The sequence below is a fragment of the Harmonia axyridis genome, chromosome 1 (assembly GCF_914767665.1).
Source record: "Harmonia axyridis chromosome 1, icHarAxyr1.1, whole genome shotgun sequence".
NCBI classification, from domain to species: domain Eukaryota; kingdom Metazoa; phylum Arthropoda; class Insecta; order Coleoptera; family Coccinellidae; genus Harmonia; species Harmonia axyridis.
In genome coordinates this window covers 76,870,478-76,888,214 of record NC_059501.1, presented here as the reverse complement: position 1 = coordinate 76,888,214, position 17,737 = coordinate 76,870,478, and the positions used below count along the sequence as shown (strand labels likewise).

Below are 17,737 nucleotides of genomic sequence, written 5' to 3'. Positions count from 1 at the left end.
CCACAAATGTTGGAAAAAGTCATAAAAAATTGGACGTCTAGATTGGACTACATCCGAGCGAGCCGTGGCGGTCATATGCCAGAAATCATATTTAAAATGTAATGCAACAAGATTATCTTGCGGATAAATAAAATTCATGTCAATCGAATAATCCATCGTTGTTTTATTGCAATTTAAAGTTCTGTAGCTCTAAAAAACACCCTTTAGTTAACTTCTCCACTTCAAGATCACATTGAGCAAACAAAATAAATTGAAAACTCTTTATTCATCAATTTTCTTCAGAATCCTCTAAAAACAATATCAAACATGTGTAGTCTTATTATATGATCTAATCCTAACCAATTAGTTAAAATATTTACATTAAAAATCAAGATCAGTTCTGATCACAATCAATATTTAGTGCATACTCATCTCAAATCCCTTTAATATAAAAATGATCGAATACACTACTCATCAAGAAAAAATTCCTATCTGACATACATTATCTAGTTCAATATTTGCAAGAAATTCAGCAAATATTTTAGCATTAAACAATCTCCCTCCTACGCTTCTAAAGCTGAACTTCAAATAGAAAGAATAACTTCCACCTGTACATGTGACATGAAATGCCCTCATGGACATCTACATCTAGCTCTAGCAGCAGATTGACGTCCAATTGTTCGTCCTTCTCAAGGATTAGGTCCAATGAAAATGGGCCTAGGTGAAAGGACTATATAAAATTATCTAGTTTCCTTCGCAACAAGGCCTGCTCCTCCCTTATCAACTCAGCTAGCAACCTCATGGCCTTATCGATTTGTTTTGGTGATGCCCTACTGTAGGCAGCTCGTATGCAGTTGCAGGCCCCAGTTGGGTCTACCATGAAGGCATGACCTGGAGCGAAGCCAATATGTTTCTTCAGTCCTCTGGTCATCAGCATCTCATAAACATCAGGTATGTTCCTCACTTTGATCCATACGAACATACCACCTGATGGTATGGACCAATCGCAAAGACCCTTAAGGTGCTTCTCCATTGCAGCCATTATGATATCACGGCGCACCCTGTAGAAGTTTGAGATCGATGAGAAGTGCTGTAGCATCTTTTCGAAGCCCCACTGTCTGAAGATGTTGTGGGCTAACGACTGAAAAAGAAATATTTTTAGTTATATGGAAAAATTCAATGCTTTTAATGGGAGTCTTTCAAAATGAGGGCCCTTTTGAGAAAAAAACAGAACTGTTTTGTTTTTCTTGGTGCTTGGGATTTAAGAGCTGATTTGAACTATATTTGTGGCACTAAATCTGAACATGCAATTCGTTTTTCTCTCTATCAGCTCTACAATTTCAGATACATCAATTAATCTACCAATGTGGTTTTCATTCTGTATATTCATTTATGAGAGTTATAAAATTATTATATATTCATTAATGTAGGTACAATGGTTTTATTATCAGTCTGTAAATTCCAGGTAAATCTATAAATAGTGGAACCATTGCCCATCAACTACCTGAACTGACCCTTTTAATCTGCTAAATGAAGCAATTGTAAAGGCTCTTGATAAGAATTGGTCATGTTTTGCATATATAGAGGTGAAAATGCATCAGTTGAGCACAGCAAAAACTCAAAGCAGGGATATTTGACGGCCCACAAATAAGACAATTAATTAAGAATTCTGCCTTCATGAATTCAATGAATCAAGTTGAACGAGAAGCTTGGATATCATTTGTTGCAGCTGTAGAAAATTTTTAGGCAAATATAAAGCTCAAAACTATGTTGAAATAGTTAACAAGATGCTTAATAGTTTCAAATTCTTAGGCTGCAATATGAGTATTGAAATACTCTATTTACACAGCCAGAAAATTTTTCCAGAAAATTTAGGAGACTTGAGTGAGGAAACAAGGTGTAAGATTTCACCAAAATATTAAAGTTCTGGAGGACCACTACCAAAGAAAATGGGACATGCACATGAGGGTAGATTACTGCTGGAGTTCAAAAAGGGACTGTTTAAAAAAAACATTCAAGAATGTTGCTGAAAGTAGCTTTCGAAGTGTTGAGTGGCTATTTGATTTCCTCAATGTTCTTCTTTTGTTTGTAAGTACTACGTTATATTGTATTTTGTATAAATAAAATGAAAATTTCGTATCTACTGTTGTTTACAATACTTACAGATTTGAGTTAAAATAATATAACTTATATTTCTCTAAAATTGTATATCTTAAAGATTTGAGCTCCTATAAAAAATGAATACGTTATTTTAATTCAGAATATCAAATTGATATAGAATCAGCTCAAAAACCTCGACACCAAAACAGCTGTTACCCTGTGAATCACTTCATTGAATGCAAAATTTTTCAGATGATATTACCAGTGAGTCTGCAAATCTTTTGATTCAATACCTTGAGTACTTATTGCATTCGTGAGTATAGTAAACATTAGTAATGCAAAATTAATTACTAAATTCAAAGACAGGATTGATTCTTTGGTTATAAGAATTAAAGCTCAAGCAGATACAGTCGAAAGAATACAAAAACATATAGTTCAAAGGGGAAAAAAATTACACATTAACCAAAAATGACTCAGCTCGTAGGCATTCTTATTTATCAGAATTGGACATAATTCTTACCTGTGATAATGCACTGTTGTGTAGGTAAGCACTCTGTATGTGCAATTCAATATTATTAATCAATTGTTTCGGACCAGTGACCCAACCAACCCTCAACCCTGCAGCAAGTACCTTGGAAAGAGAGTCAAACCTAAGCACCCTTCCTTCAACATCTAAAGACAAAAAAGATACAGGTTTGGCATCTTGGTAGTCCAAGAAAAAATAAGCGTCATCTTCGAGGATCAAAATATTGTATTCGCAGCATATCCTGTAGATTTCCTTCTTTCTATCTAGAGGAATTGTAACACCAGTAGGATTAGCAGCTGTGGGGTTTATGTATAACATCTTCGGCATCTTTTTAGTTGGGTCCGTTTCGCACTGATACCTCCAGTCTTCCAGTGTTGATAAGAGCAGGTCTGGTATGACTCCAAATTCATCTTGTTCTATGGGTAGCAGCTTCGAACGATAAGGTCTCATCTGAAAATATAGATCAGATGTATTTTTTTTCTAACATGGCTTCTTGAGAAAACTTATTTTCATTCTTATTCCTTGAAATCTATTTCAAGGATTCTACAACTGATTGTAGAATGCCCTCGGAACCCTCTATGCCAAGAAATCTCTCAACAATTCAAGAGTTTCATGAAGAATATATATATCCCACATAAACATTGAAAAGAAACTTTCAGAGTCTACTATGACAACAAAAGAACTAAGACAGAAATGCAGCCTATCGTCCCTGTTTTTTAATCTCTATGTTGATTTAATCCTAGAAAATTGTAAAACGAACTACCAGGGTATCTAAATACCAATCGAGGATGAACATTGAACTTCGTAGATGTTCAAGTGGTATTGTTATCTACAGGACACCTATGATTTGGAATTCATATTGAAAAGGCTATTCAGTGAATGCAATGAATGAGGTTCACAGGTGAGTTTGTAGAAGACGGGATATCTTGCAATCAACACCGAAGCCAGATTTGAAGTACTGGTAAATGAAGAGGTTTCATCAAACATGTGAAAAATCTCTGTGTTACATTTACCAAGGACGGAATAGTGAAAGATGGAATTAGAAACAGAATCTGCAATGGAAAGAGTGCCTCAACAGTCATTGGTGGGACAAGCAGACCAAAAAACGTCTTGGTAAGGCTTTTGTGGAGTCAATTCTTTGTTGTGGTGCTGATATATGGGCAATGGGAGTGGGTAAAGATTTTAATCATTATGTGTTGGCAGTAGAGATGAATTACTCAATCAGAAGTGCTGGGTTATAAAGACTTGGAAGCAGAACCAACGATGAAGACAGACATATCATAAATGCAAATAATTCAATGATTGATAGGATTGAGAGACAGAAATTAAGATTGTATGGTCATAATCTGAAAATGCTTGATGATCGGAAACCAAAGATTGTTTTTGAGTGGAGAGGTAGACCAACAAGATATCCACTATTAATGACCTGAACCCTTCTGTAGCAATGAAAGAGTACAATACATGGCAGAAATAAAAGATATCTCTGGAGTAACACATCCGAACTTGGGCAAGTGTCTTGCAGACTTCAAATAGAGCATGTGAATAGCATAAGACATGCTCTACAAATGTCCATTTCTGGCTAGCCTGAGAAACATACTTCTGGGCAAGGCAGTTCTAAGTGATAGCAAAGACTCTCTTAGACTTCGACAGGTTTTCCAGTATGGAAGATGAGCTCCTTGGCAATTGTTCAGCAGGGTGTAGAACAATAGATCAAACTGATAAGTTTTTTTTTTCGATTCAATCCCAAAAATTACTCAAAACTCTGTTTTGTTCCACAAGCACGTCAGAGATGCCCCAAAAATAATTTGAATAGAACTTACCACTATCTCCGCACCAGTGTACAACGGATTTTGCACAAGAATTGGTATATCTTCATCCATACACATCTCTATTGATTTACTAATGCCACATTGAGAACCATTCGTGATAATAATATCTGTATTCTGCCAGTTCGGTGGTTCGTGTACAAAATATGTGAATTCTTTCAGGATTTTTAGGAGAGGAGGATATCCATTACTAGGCAGGTACTGAAGGGAAGCAGCAAGCTCGCCACCTTGTAGGGTAAAGCTGGAACCGTCTTTCAAAACTACGTTGATGGCTTCAAATGGGAATGATGCATCGTTGGGCATACCCTCAGCCAGTGAGATGGTTTCTTTGGGTGCGTCATAGAGTTTTTTAGCTGGAATAAGTTACGGTTACAAGATATCATTGGGAGAACGTCGAATGAGATTGAATTTGCTAGATCTCATTTGATGGCATGGAGAAATATGCCAAAGTTCATTGTTTTATTGAAAAATAGTATATTGTGCAACAAGTGGGGAAAGTCCAACTTTTCTCGCGAGTGTGGAAGTTTGTGGCACGAGCCTGAAAGGCGAGTGCCGCAAACACACGAGCGAGAAAAGGACTTTCTCCACATGTTGCACACTATACTTTTCCTACAACTGCACAAATTTCAATAATTCAAGTAATGGACTTGATTCAAATCAAAATGACCTTCGTTGACAGTATGTGCTAATTTATTGCGTTTCCATAGAAACGACTCAAAAACCCAATTTCATTGGTCTACCAAGGGAGATGTGAGCAAAGTGCCGTGGGGAATAATATTTCCCACAGTATGCGCAATACATAGTTTTGCAATTGAGTAAACTATGCAGAATACGCTACTTTTCATAGCAGTTGTAGGAAAAATTAATTAATGCACCAATTGCACCCTTGCAGACTGCATAACTGTACTTGTTATGAAGTGGTATCCTTTGTAAATTAACTTCGTGTTAACTAGTAACTACCGAACGGAAGGTCTTAGATACCCGAAATTTTTAGGGTTGGTTCGGATCTCGAATACCGAGTTTAGACTGACTACACTTCAGGATATTCTCCTTATTTACATTGTCTGTTATAAGTCAAAATGATTGAGTATTCAACTTCGACATATTTTTTTATTATCAACTATTATATGCTATTATAAGTGCAATTATTGAATTTAATATACTTGGTCTATATCTCTTACAGTTCATTGTAATGGATGCATAATGAACGATAATTTCTATTTTTGGAGAATCACTTCTTTAATGGTGTAATGGATACGTTGAAAGTCTAGTATCGCTCATTTCCATTTCAAAACTTTGATAAAAAAAAACACAGTAATTTCCACTAATCTTTAAATGTTTGCGACAATAGTTTCGCCAATATTGTGGGATCATCTGTAATGAATTTCTATCAAGTAAGGACCGAATCCATTAGATATTTCAATTCCCTGTATTGTGTAAGCGATCTTTGCTTGATACGTCAATTAAATAATACGATTAGCAAAGGAGTCAAAAAGTGCAAAATAACTTTCGACGTAACAAAAATAAAAAGTAAAAAGTCAAAAGAAATTTTGTTGGTCAACTCGGCACAAAATTCTGTTGTATTAAAGCTCATAAACAGGTTTTTTTCTAAAAAAGAAGCTGATTATAGATATAACTCAATTTTTTTCATGTATCAGAGGGAAATGAAGGGGTACCAAATTTTGACTGATACGCGAAAAACCACGTGGTGGTAATCCCTCTTGATAAGACCCATATTTTCCGATGTTTGCAGAAAAAGATTGTTTCAAATCAACTTCTGACCTCTTGTTCGATTGACTCGTTAAAGAGCCAGTGAATCCTTATACATATATACATATATAAAGTGTTGATGAACACAGTTTTTGGGGTTACGAATGCCAAAATATCCGGATCAAACCAGAATACTTTGTTTATGTCTTCTCGATCTATGAACTTTTGAGATAAGGAGGCAATTAGCAACTGGCACATTTTGAACATTTTTTTTCCTATCTGATAATTGCACAATTAACTAAGATTAATTGCACGATAATCGAAACTGTAGCACGAATACAACATTCGAATTCAGGAATGATCGAGTTTTTTATCGAATATGTACAATTGGAATACAAATTTATTTTCGAACTCTTCTATGATTTTCCATAGTACAAAAATCGATGCGAACTACTATTCACGTGATATCGAGTTCATTAAACTATTGTGATTAATTGGATTTTTAATCTTGCGAAAGAAGTTTTGATGTCATTTCTAGAATGATAAAGGTTGTTTTTTATTTCAGTAAAATTTTTCGCTTGCACAATCTTGTTTTTCCAAAATTTATCATTTACTTTCATGTATTTTCATAGTTATTGTGGAATTATTGGTCAGCCTTAAGAAACATAAAATAAGAATTGTTTTTATTCCAACAACCCACTGACGTATGTTTTGTTCCACATATTTGAATATCTGAATATGGTGAAATATATTCATTATCAACAGCAATGTGAAATGAAGAAAGATGAGGCATTATAAGGATAACTTTAAAAAGCACTGAGTGAAGTGAAGAGTTGTTGATCTTTCGTTTATTCATACGCCAATTGCGCCCTTGGAGATTAGGGTGTTTGTGAATGAATACGCCAAACTTTAGACGCGGTTCCACATGAGAAAAGAAATGATAGTTTGCTATATAACTTTTATTCGCAAATGCTCCATGCTCCAAGATACGGGGTGTTAATAACTACAGTGACTTAATAAAACACAGTGGCGACTATTCGTTCAAATTGAGCCTAAAAATGGCGAACCATATGGCTTAACCATAGAACTTAAGAATATAAATGACAGAACTTAACTAACACTTTGTCAAAATTAAAATTATTGGGCCTGATAGTATTTGATTTCATATTCAACTGAAGAATACTACAGTGACTAAAATGGGCCTTGACTTCACGTCAATGCTTTCCTATATTTTTTCGATATACTGTTTGAATTTTCTGTGGTTCTGACACAAAATTCTACTAAAAAGCGATCGGTTCAAAGACGAGCTTTCAAAACTAAGACGGTTGTTCATTACAAATTCTATGAAGGAAATACAGGAAAATGTTGGTACAACTGTCCTTCTAAACCAAGTCGGAGCTTGAAAGTCATCTCCTATTTAGTTCAGGTACAGTGCTCCCTTTTATCATCTTTATCTTGAGAGGTATTCGTGATTTTTATAACAGATAAGAATATTGAACGAATTTTGCATTACAATTAAAATTTCGTTTATAGGAGCGATGAAAATGTAATGGATTTTGAATTTCGATGACTCACAATTCTGATCAAAAACTTGGCAAATGACCTCAAACCGGCAAAAATATTTTTCATCTCTTGGACTACAACTTTCGAGTTTTTAAGTTATTTGACTTGAACATTACCTTCATAGGATCTCAACTAAAAACACGGTTCACGTAGAGATTCTATACAACTGAGCTCGAGAAGCACTGACCCTTTGGATGTAGAAAATCACAAAAATGAATAATTACAACAAAATTGAATTGTGCAAAATTGACTTTGTTGTAATTATTCATTTTTGAATCAACCTTCAGGTTGATTCTTAGGTGATATCTTTATAAAGCGATAGTTCCAGTTAAAATAGTAAGTATTTTAGTTCATTTTCTGCTATCTCGAGTCCCTTCGGAGATACAGGTTGTTGAACTTAATTATTTTTTCATTTATTTCTATAAATTTTAAACTAGTAGAGAAAATAAAAGTTTGAATTTTGAAGGATATTTCAGATGATTTCCAATATTTTCATGTTTTTGTTGAATTCCTGCAATGCCCCATTGGCGTAGTTCCAGGAGTTACCACTAACCTCTACGCCTAAGAAGAGCCATTTTCTGGTTTCACCGACTTTTTTCACAAAAAAAAAACTATAGAAATATTAAAAATGCTCTGAGTGCAATAATCTCTAAAATTAAAGCGCTGATTTTCTCAACTCGTTCAGAATTTATAAAACTAAATTAAATAAAAATTTAAGTTTAACAGCCTGTATATACGAAGGAATTCAAGATAGAAAAATAAATTGAAAGAACTTCCTCTTTCAACTAGCACTATTACTCCATAAATTTATGACCTATATATTGGCAGATAATCTTGTAAAGAAGGCTAACAAACAAAATTTTTATAAGAATTTTTCGACTTATTGAAAAGGAAGCATTAAATATGTATAAAAGTTAGTCCGAAACTATTGGGTGGATTTCAGCAGTTAACAAAAGAACCTAAAAGATCAAAACTCAAACTTTCCCTGACCTATAGGTCTTTTCTATCGCAAAAAATCATTTTTAAGACCTATTGGACAAACATAATCTAACTCAATCGTTCAAGACCATTTTTGACTGAAATTTTCAGTCGTAAACGTTAAAACATATTATGATATTTTCTTGCCAGGGTTTGATATCGCAACTTTATTAAAGTTAAATACAATTATCAGTAAGTTTTGCTTGCTGTCCTATCAATGATTTTGTATATAATTGATTTTCCAGGGAATACTGACGAAATTTAATGACAGAAATTATCAAGAAAACCTTGTGAGAATAACCATTTTTTTTGTAGGAACATGAAATGTTTTAGGAAATTTTAAAATACAAAATTATTTTTTCTATTGAAAAAACTTTATAGGCAGGTAAAGGTAAGGAATTAAGGTTGAATATTTTTTTGTATATTTTTTTAAACTTACTCAGCACTCTCGCCATACCAGCTCTTCTTCTAGAAGATAATCCATTGATGAAATAACTGTAGTCTAATGGCAGTTTTTGGCTAACTGACTTAACTGACACCGCTTCCATTATTTTTTTTTTCTAAAATGTTTCTACTCAAACTAAAATGTCTTAATCCCAGACCCACAAAGCGATCTATTCAGAAAACTGGAGCAAAACCAATGCACACGACTTGTAGATTCACAAAACTTTCAAGAAATGATAGCTGATAAAATTCTGAAACGAAGTTATATAAATTTTGGGACTGTAGTGGGGGAGGTTCCATTCACAAATACTTTAAGAGGAGAGGCTGACGTAATATCAAGCCCAATCTAGAGATTTTGGTGCATAGGTAATCGAAAAGGCTGATGTAATATCCCAAGGGTAGATGGTCATTCTAATAAGCTCATCAATATTTTTTTTATTTTGTGTTATTTTCAGCACGTGTTGGAAATTCTTGTTCCCCCGGTGTGAAGGAAAATCCAATTTGTTCAGATTAATTGATATCTCATTCAATAATAAATTCATTGAATCAATTATTCAATTTTGTATACTCAATTTTGAAATTAATTATTCGGAGTTGTAGTAAATATTGATGAATATAGCTACGATAAATATATGTGTATGTAGTTTTTTTCTGCATTAATTCCTAGAATCTTCGATTTAATAATCTGTTTATTTTTTGTTGCGGTTGTTGTTATTGCAAGATATAATTATTCCTTTCCCCAAACAAAATTTTTAAAAATTAGTGAAGCACTGACATAAAGTTAGAACCTTTTGAGTGCTCGTCAATTTTGCGCTCATTGCTCCCTTGGAGGGCACATTACTGTATACTTGTATAAATCTCCAAGACCTAATTAATAGAACAAATGAATGAGCGCCCATCATCAGTGCTTTTCTATTTTTCTTTGTATTATTATTTCCTTAATGTAGCAGAATATCATATTTTGTAAAGTCAAACGCTTCTTCAAATTCATGTTGATGTAATTTTTTCAAGAAATATTATATGAACTCACAATATACATAGTTGTAAATTTCTCTTCGATCATGTTTAGGATTTAATATCCCTTTCATAAAGATATTTCTCTAATTCTGTGTCAAATCAGTTCATTCTGCCATACCTTGTAGAACAAATTCGTGCGGGAATATCTCAGTTTCATACAAATTTCATGGTTATATTTTATTATTATATGTTGGTACTCGGAACTCTCCTGAAACGGATTTATCCAAAGAAAACAGCAAAAAAGTTCTGCCAACAAACATTTTTCAATGCAAACATCACTAAATGATATTTATGGAAATATTCCAATTATCTCAATAAAAACTAAGTAAATTACAGAAAAAAAATGTAAAACACTGTTACAGAAGAATTCAAAAACTTGCCACTTTGTGGCTGCTCGTCTTTAAACGATTTTTGCCATTGAAAGAGGAAATTATTATTATAAAAACTGTTAGGTAGGGTTAGAAATAATAAACCATAGTGTAAAAAAAAAGTGTCTATATTAATTCATAAGACTCCAATATAAAGAATGTATTGCCATAATGCATTTAAAGTTATAACTTGGAATATTAAAAAAAAAATTCATATTTCAAAAAGTAACGAAACGAGACCATGCAAACATTATATATTATAGGTAAGTATACAGTATATTATAATTATAATTATTGAGACTATCTACAGTGTTTTCACCCCAGATTTCATTTAAACCTTCGCTTCGAAACTATCATTTTAATAGAGTGAAAAAATTGAATTCTAAATGTATTCAATTTTTCATTTGATATTATCAAAACTTCTAAAATTGATAAATCTTTTTGGAAGAAGGATATTCAAGATACTTCAATTTTCTCTGATCACCTAGATAACGATGAGAATTATCTTTTCCAAGAAAATATTTCCTCAACGGTAAAGGAATCATTCCTATTTTTAGAATACGTACATCATATTGACTCAATTAATATTGAAAAAAATCATTCTCCAATTTCAAAAATATTTTTCATACTTTTTTGTTTCTGTTTTATGTCCAATTCCTCTTAATTTTCTCCAAAGGTTTAATGGGACATGTGTCTGTTTTTGGAAGTATAAAAATTAATAATTCGCGAGTAATTGTTGAAAAGTTTATGATCCATTCAATATCTTATTAACCTTGAGGATGAACATGCAAAAACCAATAGATATTATTAATCATAATAATGAATGAATATTCATCTAATGTCTTATATTTTACAGATAAAAATGTACGAAAGATCTGTCTTCGAGTAATAGTTCCCTTAATAAGCAATAAATTGATACAGATTCTATCTTCATGTCAATTAAAGGCGTTATCAATTCTCTGGATAGTAACAGAGATCGAAATATAATTAGATAAAGGATCCACCTCAAGAATACGAGGGTTAAGATTGCTGAAAGCGATCAGGTATAATGAAAAGACGATGGATGATGCAATTGAAAACATTGTGTGCAGCATACAGGCCATTCAAAGTGTCTGAGGCTCATCAATATCGATGAAAGCTTAGATAGAGATCCTTTTGAATGAGAATGTTTTCCTGTAATTTTTTTAACGCATGTCTTATTAATTTTTCGAAGGGAATTCGAACTTTGTATTTGAAAATTCAACCGATTTTTAAGCGCTCGTTCGCTGAACCGATCGTTATCATTTTGTCACAATGTTTGTGATGTTTTAATTTTGAGCCGAGAATTGTATCAAACTTCCAGTTCAATCGAGATCAAAATTTGCATTTAGATATTAAATGACAGTTCAATTCTCGTGTGAAATTTCATTTTGATCCCGTAATCAAAACCATTGAAAATTGAAGAATAATACAGGGTGATTCACCGCGATGTCCTATTAGACGTTAATGGAAAACTAATCATAATCATGTGCTAAAAATTTGCATTTTGTGGTCTCAGACAATGATCTTTCTCTCTAAAATATTCTCAGAACTTCAGGTTATACCGGAAACAGACTACTACTTCTTTATTTCAAATGGCAATCCCCATATATTATAGCCTTTTTGATGACGATTTCAGCAAAGATTTTACCTAGGGTAAAAACTCAACGGTTCATGAGTTAATGGGATTCTTATGAGAAAAAGGTTACGACGAAGACTCTGCAAATACGGAGTATTATAAGAATGTTTGTGGTTTGGACCAAAAATGTACAGGGTGTATATCTGAAGTAGGGATTCACGGCTCAACTTGATATTCAAGCTACTTGACTCGAAATCAACTCATGTTCAAGTCAATTAGTAGTTTTTCAATTTTAAGTCAAGTACTTGATAAATAAATACTTGGTTTGATATTAAAACTACTTGACTTGAACTTGAATCGATTTCAAATCAAGACCAAGTCAAGTAGCTCGAATATCAAGTCAAGTCTTGACTTAAAATCAACTCATGTTCAAGTCAAGAAGTTTTAATGTTAAGCCAAGTATTTATTTATCAAGTACTTGACTTAAAATTGAAAAACTACTACTTGACTTGAACATGAGTTGATTTCAAGTCAAGACTTGACTTGATATTCAAGCTACTTGACTTGGTCTTGTTCTGCCAACCCATATTTTTCAATGCCAAAACTATTAAACGATATTCATGGATATATTCCATTAACTCAAATATTTCAGTCAATTGGAGAAAATTAGAATTGGAATTGGAAAAGGCCCATTCTAACACTTGTTCATTCGAAAACTCGCCACTTCATCGCTTGTTTTTGATTTTTGAACTCGTGGTATTCATCGATCTAGTGAGTTATATGTGGTTCCAATAAGATGCCACACAGCTACCTTTATTAGATTTATTGAAACAAAATTTTATGATGAAATGATCTCAAGAAATGATCTAGATTAGTATCCAATAACAATATTTTATTGATTTCCAATATATACAAAGTAGAAAGGATAACAGGTCATCCAAAAAAGAAAAGCAAAAAAAAATTTCAAATATTGACTAAATTATCACTACTTGAACAACAAAATTCTTCAATGTTGTATGGCTCAATATGCAAAAGAAAACAATAAAGAGACTTCTCGAAAGACCCATGACCATATAACCTTTGAATGTTCGCTGGTAAACTGTTAAACAGTTTAATACCCATATATGCCGGTCCCTTATCAGTTAAAGACAAAGAATGAAACGGAAAATTAAATGGATGTATTCTTCTAGTGTTATTAACATTTAAATGACTACAGAAATAATGCTGGTGTTTATGCATGAACATCAAGATCTTATAAATGTATCCTCTCAGTTCTTTTGATTTAGCATCTTGCGATTTATTTTTTTGGGGATAAATTGGGAAAATTGGGAAATTGGGAAATAAATAAAATCATATTTTTTTTACATTTTCAATTTTATGTCCGTATGCCTTATAGTTATCTAGGGATAAGGTTTTTCTTTTCGAATCCTTGTTTTTCAAACTTCAAAACTAATATATCGGGATCTTAGACTCAGCGAATCAATGCAATATTTGAAACTTGCAGAAAGAGTCTAGAGAATGAAATCCTCGAACGATTTCAGCGGTAGGTTTATATTTTTCCCAACAGAAATAATTAACCAAATGCAAATCTACAGTTGATAGCGATCTTTCTCAATAAATAAAATCTTTTGAATTCTAAGAAACGAATTCGCGAAATGATTATACCATATTCGAATATCCGCTAGTGTATAGTGAGTTTAGCATAACCAGTCTTCAAAAAATTAATTAATTCGAATATTTTTCCCAAAATCAGAGACTGGCTGTAGATTCATATCAACAAGGTGCACCAGAATAATGGACGAACGAATTTTTATTTATGTATTCACTAATAATTCTATTGTACTTTGTTAATTCAAATTGAACTCTTGTGTATTCCGAATAAATGAAAAAACTGGTATTAAACACACCAATTCAATCAATGAAAGGCAGGTTTTTCTAGTTCTGACGCTGGAAAATTTTTGTATTACCTACCTATATATGTAGGTACGTTGAAAAAAATCATTCTGTTCAACATTTCGATAGAATTAAATTCGGAAAAATAAAATCCCGAAACCTGTTGTATGCATCAAAACTGATTAAAATTACAAAAATTGAAGGTTGGAAGTAAATGAGAAAGCTGTTTATGTTATGTTGTTAGTTGATAAGTCGTAAAAAATGTTTTGTAAGGTTATTCATAGAAAAAATATCCCCTGAAATATAATATCTTTGTTTATAATGAAATCTTTGGATATCAAATAATTGTATTGGGTATTGAATTGAGAATACATCATCTACGATTTTTATTTTATGTCCTTGAATATCAACAAATAAACAATTATTCTCGAGTTAATTTTCAAATTGATGGTGAATGAAAGGTATGTCGTAGTAAAAAATAATCATTTTATTAATTTCTTCTACTTTCCTTCAACATCTGTATATTTTTAATGGAATACAATCAATATAAATATATGGGGGGCCTATAGCGATCCTGGTACACCTGAGGATAAGAAAAATCATCGATTGGAGAATCGGTCCTGGTTGAAGAAAGTCTCCTAATTCTGGAGCAGATTTGGTAATATTTACTTGAATATTGAAGGGATTTCTTAGGATAGGTGTGATTTTTTGTCGACATTGGCCATATATATGGACACGGTAGTGATCCTTCTTCAAGAAACCCGCACGACAACTGAAGAACAACTCCGTGAAAGAGGAGTTTTTTAGCAGGTTATGTATTGATAGATTGACATTGAAATAATTGATATACGATTGAAAAACTATTCAATTCTCAAACTGATATAAAACAAAAACTATAAATTTTTTCATGAAAAAATTAGTGAGTTTATTGTAAACTGTCATACGAAGGTTTATTCCAAAAATTGGAAGAATCTATCAAGCCATTTCCACACAGAATCAAAATGAATCTGAGAAAAGTAGCGTACAGCCTTAATATTGCAATAAGTTGTTCAAAATGTACCTACTTTCAGTAATTTTTTCAGGTTGAATCTATTTCATGAAGAAAATTGCACAAATTGGATACTAATCCACAAATCGAAAAGTAGTTATCCAAAATTCCGAAAAGGCGAAAATACATTATCTTCCTACATTTTACAAACTTATTCTGAGGAATTCAAAGCAAATTGTGTTTACGAGAAAGCGCGTCTTCTCTCGAAATGATCTCTATCAACTGAAAATTTCGTCATCGGTCGAGCCTTAGAAGCTTCCAATGGTGTGTGGATGCCTCACTTCGTATTTTCATTGCATCATCCACCGTCCTACCTATTCTCTTTCAGTATTTTGTTTTGAGCCCTTGTATTCTCGAGGAAAATTTTTTATCTCATTGTTATCAAGCATGTAAACTGTTACCATCCAGAGAATTCATGTCACTTTATAATTGTCATGAAGATAAAATTGTATCAATGTCAATGTCATTTTATTGGCTATTCATGAAGGTAATTACAGTTTCGTGATTTTATCTATCAAATACGGAAAATTAGTTGGGTATATACAGGGTGTTTCCAAGGTACTTATTCCCTTAATATAAACGAAGAAAAGGTTTTGTTATTTAAGATGCAAAAATTCACTGACATTTCAAGGAATGGTTCTTAAGAAAATAATAGAGGCCTAGAGTACAAATAACACCACCAAAGTCAAATATAAATAAACAGTTAAGTCTGGATCGAGATATTGAAGGTTCAGTGACGCTACATTTGTTGTTGTTAAAAAAATGTTAAAAACGAGTTTCGTGTATTTTTGAAATATATTTTTTTATGGTAAAGAATACTTTGCAAGCAAAGCAACTGCGTGATAAGTGTTATTCAAATATCTAGTTCTCCAAAAACGTCTAATAGGCACTCAAACTTGGAGTACCCTGTGGTCTTCTGCTCTTATTATGTATCTGTTGACCATCCATTATTTTCTTTCATATTCTAACTGGTTTTCTGCCATATATGTTCATTCCTTTTTCCTCGTTCGTTTTTTGTCTTGGATATTACTTTGCATCTGTAAATACATATTTGTTTATTCTTCTATTTCAAAGTATTATAGATACCTACCTTTCACCGAACTCATGAAGATCTCATTGAAGATATCTAAATGAAACTATCAAATATATTCTGCGACAGAAAAAAAGCAAAAACTAGAAGGCGTTGGAACTGGAAGAAATGTTTAACTAATCAAAAGTTGTAATTGAATGAAATTTTATTCAAAATTTTTTCAATTGTAGCTAAATTCCTCGGGAACATAACTGTTCAGATGCCATTCTTATATACATCCTTTTCTGTTATATACAGGGGTGAACAAAAAATGAAAATAAGGTTTTATTCAGAACACCCCTTTGAAGAGATAAGTTGGCAGACGTGAAATACTCAGATTTTGCCTCATCTTTTCTGAACATATCTACTTTTATTTTTTGCGATGAATTAATTTGGAGAAGAATTCGTATTGTACCGATATTGAACGATAAATTAGTGTTTTGAATTACAGAGCTATTAAGTTAATTTCAATTGATACAACGAACCAGAAGTGCACATAACTTTGAAATGACATTGAAATGAAAAAGTTAATTGTATTGATGAATTCAGATATCATTTTTCAACCGATGAACAGAAGCATTAATACAATGAAAAGTCGTTCATCAAATTGACGAATTGTTTTTGCGTTAGAGGACTCTATTTTTCAGCAGTATAATTCTCACCCCCACATTGCAAAATATTCTCTGTAGCGCTTCTAAGAGACTAACTTCAAAATCTTACAATGGCCACCCAGATCTCTCAACTTTCCATAGAGGCATAAAGGAATAAGAATATCCCTCAGTGGGAAGCTCCAACAGGGAAACTGAAATTGAAATCAGAGAGAGGCACACCTATTGGGGTGTACGAACCTAAAGTAAGATCCTCTAAAGCCCTGGAAAGTTAGCCCTCTGCTTTACAAACTGAGGCACTAGCTTTCTATACATGTGCTCAAGAGTGTCTTAAGGGAACTTCAAAAGGGCGCATATTTATATCACTACAGACAACCAGGTCCCTGGAATCATAAAGCCAGGGGTCTCTGCTGACATGGTAGTATCGTTATACCATAAAGCAACTGGCCAGAGACAATAGAGTAACTCTACTATGGGTACCTGAGCATTGTGGTAGTGAAGGAAATAAAAAAGCCAATGAACTTGCGAAAAGGACATCAAGGTTATGTTAGGTTAGGTTCTCTCTCGAGGTCAGCACATTGCCGTGGTGGGAGGGCTTGTAGTAACTGCTGTGAAGTAGACAGTGAAACCAAGACTGACTAGAAAATGTGGTGTGGCTAATCCCAACCTACCACATTCCCCATACCTCAACAATCTCATGTTCTCAACTTCTGAGGACTGAAATCTGTCGACCAAGTCCACGCGGGGAACTTCCTCAGGCTTAAGTTCCGTAATCAGAGCCATGGAGGAAACCACGGAACGAGGAAGCTCATTGGTAGGTAGATGCCTCACTAGATACCTATGGATGGCTCTACCACTTTCATCCTCTCCTATCCTATAGTTCCTAGTACAGGACAACGTGAAACAAGAAGGACATTCTGCCGTAGAGTACCAAAACCTTGAAAAGACGGCCGCGTAAGAGGCATCCTTGGAGCCTGTCTCTACGTGTTCAGCGTAGGTGTAATGGAGGTT

The 17,737-nt window shown here is 33.2% G+C and overlaps 1 protein-coding gene across 1 annotated transcript; it reads right to left on the bottom strand.

Moving 5' to 3' along the window:
* Positions 1-246: 246 nt before the first annotated feature.
* Positions 247-9,368, bottom strand: LOC123688705 (kynurenine/alpha-aminoadipate aminotransferase, mitochondrial-like). The gene is made up of 4 exons (XM_045627337.1): positions 9,122-9,368; positions 4,426-4,784; positions 2,600-3,055; positions 247-1,120 (listed from the first exon to the last, which is right to left on the bottom strand). Exons 1-4 carry the CDS (start codon positions 9,228-9,230, stop codon positions 710-712), a joined length of 1,335 nt encoding a protein of 444 aa, XP_045483293.1. The 5' UTR covers positions 9,231-9,368; the 3' UTR covers positions 247-709.
* Between the last annotated feature and the right edge of the window lie 8,369 nt (positions 9,369-17,737).

Excerpts from the sequence above, each read along its gene's own strand:
- LOC123688705 (XM_045627337.1), bottom strand. The coding sequence starts at position 9,230 with ATGGAAGCGGTGTCAGTTAAGTCAGTTAGCCAAAAACTGCCATTAGAC. Across the intron at positions 4,785-9,121 it reads TGGTATGGCGAGAGTGCTGA|CTAAAAAACTCTATGACGCA; the intron begins GTAAGTTTAAAA and ends AACTTATTCCAG. Across the intron at positions 1,121-2,599 it reads ACAACAGTGCATTATCACAG|TCGTTAGCCCACAACATCTT; the intron begins GTAAGAATTATG and ends TTTCTTTTTCAG.